This window comes from Sinocyclocheilus anshuiensis, unplaced genomic scaffold (genome assembly GCF_001515605.1).
Source record: "Sinocyclocheilus anshuiensis isolate Anshui unplaced genomic scaffold, SAMN03320099.WGS_v1.1 scaffold1297, whole genome shotgun sequence".
Taxonomy (NCBI): domain Eukaryota; kingdom Metazoa; phylum Chordata; class Actinopteri; order Cypriniformes; family Cyprinidae; genus Sinocyclocheilus; species Sinocyclocheilus anshuiensis.
The window spans coordinates 273840-276376 of NW_015548271.1; the positions used below are offsets into that span (position 1 = coordinate 273840).

General features: G+C 36.3%; 1 protein-coding gene across 1 annotated transcript in view; it reads right to left on the reverse strand.

Annotated features, from left to right (window-relative positions):
- The window catches only part of LOC107655744 (collagen alpha-1(XXIV) chain-like), a 118736-nt gene that overhangs the window by 47551 nt on the left and 68648 nt on the right, over nt 1-2537 (reverse strand). Inside the window, exons 26-29 of the mRNA XM_016443317.1 lie at nt 2381-2434; nt 2198-2251; nt 1487-1540; nt 1319-1372 (exon numbers count right to left, since the gene is read on the reverse strand). Of these exons, the coding sequence (XP_016298803.1) occupies nt 1319-1372; nt 1487-1540; nt 2198-2251; nt 2381-2434 (216 nt within the window). The remainder of the gene's footprint in view (nt 1-1318; nt 1373-1486; nt 1541-2197; nt 2252-2380; nt 2435-2537) is intronic.

Here is a 2537-nt window from a genome sequence, read left to right on the forward strand (position 1 = left end):
GAAAACATCCTGCAAAGTTTTAAATCTGAAAGTGCACCGTGTATAAAGTTATTGTCTCTCAAAAGAAAGAGCCGACTCTGAATCATTGAAATTAGTCGTTTTTAAAACGAATCCCAAGCCGTTTTTAATGTTGACATCAACATGAAATATTAGCATATTGCCCGCCCACTTGTTGGTCTTTTTGCATTGGTCTGAAAGAAAAAAATTCATTATTTGCCACTAGGTGCCACCTTTGGGGCGGTAAAAATAGCTGTTTCCCCGGTAACGCTGCAAAGGGGTTTGGAAAAATTAGTCATTGAGCAAATCGTTTAGGAGTCCTTGAGCAAATAAGGTAAAAATAAATGCATATTATAAGACAATAAAAAGTGTTTTTTGAGCTTGCATGCATGCAAACCTTATAAGACAATAAAAAGTGTTTTTTGAGCTTGCATGCATGTCAACCTGTTGTTGGGGACTCCCAAAACCAAAATATGAACCTTTCATAACACATAAGAGGGGCACTTTAAGCATTTTTAGGATCATTAAGAATTTTTTTTGCACTGTGACATTATTTTCAATAATGAATTGTTATAAAAATACAGCTACAAAGCAACACAATATTAAAGGTGCTGTATGAAAGTTTTTGACTCTACTAAAGCATAAAAATACCATAATATGTTTGCAGATATTTAAGAAACATGCTAAGTTAACATATTTGTTTATCTGAAAAACAATGCTACAGTCAGTTATTCTCCTTTGAAAATATGCGTTCTGTGTCGGAATGTCTGTCTCTGTTTTGGTCTGTGTGACTCCGCCCACTGCCAGTTCACCCAATTGTATTTCAGCACCCCGGGTTGCCAGTTGGTGGAAAACACAGCGTATTTCATTTCAGTCATGGAAGCTGCCAAGGAAGGTGCGCTCGTTCCTGTTGGTGTCGTCAATCTGGCAACCTGCGTCTGCCTCAAGTCTGAGGAGGAGGGGCCGGATTAAAAAAACCCTCTCCAATATTTTGAATTTGGACTGCAATACCTAGTTCAACCAGTAGGTGTCAATCCTACATACAGCACCTTTAATGGTCTTTTAAAAAAATACTTAATTTTCTTTATATTAAAAAAATTCAATATTAAATTATAATTTTGTCTGTGTCTTATAAATCTGAGTTGAAATACCTAGTTATTTCTTGGTAACAATCACCCAAATTAGCTTATAGGCCAATTCTGCTGTCAATCAAAGGTTTCCACCAATCGAATCTCTCTACTCCAGTTCAGATTCCAGTTTGCTTTGTTCTAGCCGCATTGACATCATTAGCTAAATTCATTTCTTTCACTAGTCATCTTACCCTTCGTCCTTTCAGCCCGGAAATGCCTGCTGCCCCTCTCGGCCCTTGTGAACCCTTGAGAAAAAGAGACAAAGTAAAATTTCAGCTATCAAGTGAAAAGTTACTCTCAACCTCAATCTTTCACCCCAAAATTTGCATCTCAAACCAGAGGATCATGGATAAACTCACTGGTGGACCTTGCGGGCCGAAATCCCCAGGACCTCCTGGAAGACCCGGATACCCCTTAAACAGACAAAGAGACACACGGTTAACACCATAAACCCACTAACCAGTGACCCAACTAACTAGTGAACAGATTCAGAATGGACTGAGGTTTATAAATGATTTATACAGAAATATGTTCTAAATGTGTTCACAAATGATTTACACGTTTTGCATCACACAACAATTTACATACAAGAAACGATTCGTTCTGCTGGTGTTTCATGAAAGAGGCCAAGTATAATTTATCATTATTAATGATGTTCTTCATTAATTTCTTTGTCTTGTTTTTTCAGTACAAATATCTAAACACTCTCCTAATGTGCATGCTTGTGTAAAATTATGTATTATTTGAAGAATTAAGAATGCTTTTAATAAAAAGTCTTTTTTAAGAAATTACTACTGTTATTCAGAATTCAAAGATTTAAGAATGATCTGGTCAGAAAAATATTTCTTGTTTTAAGCATAACACACACTTTATTTAAATCTTCCCCCCCCCTTTTTTAAATAAGACTGAAAATCTTATGTTATTTGGCTTCTCAAGTAAATGTATGTTATGGTTTAAGAATGTTTAGATGTTTTTACTGGAAAACAAGACACAAATAATGAGTAAGAAGATCCTTTTTTGCAGTGCAATGCATTTTAATATATGTTTGCTAATGTGAAATAAGTTCTTACTGTTGAACCTTTCTCTCCTGGAGGACCCAAAGGACCAGGAGGACCTCGATCACCCTGAAAAATAATAAAAAATATTAAGTCATGTTTAATAAAGAGATTTTCTAGCAGAAATCAAGTAACACCGAATAAATGTGGATCATGACGCTTGTGTTGTTTAAGATACAGACTCTGTCTCGGTTTTACCTTTTCTCCAGGTTGTCCAATCACTCCGGTTATTCCAATCAGTCCAACCGGACCCTGAACAACACAGAGAACAAGAGCTGGTTAAACACACACACACACACACACACACACACACACACACACACACACACACACACACACACACACATATATATAT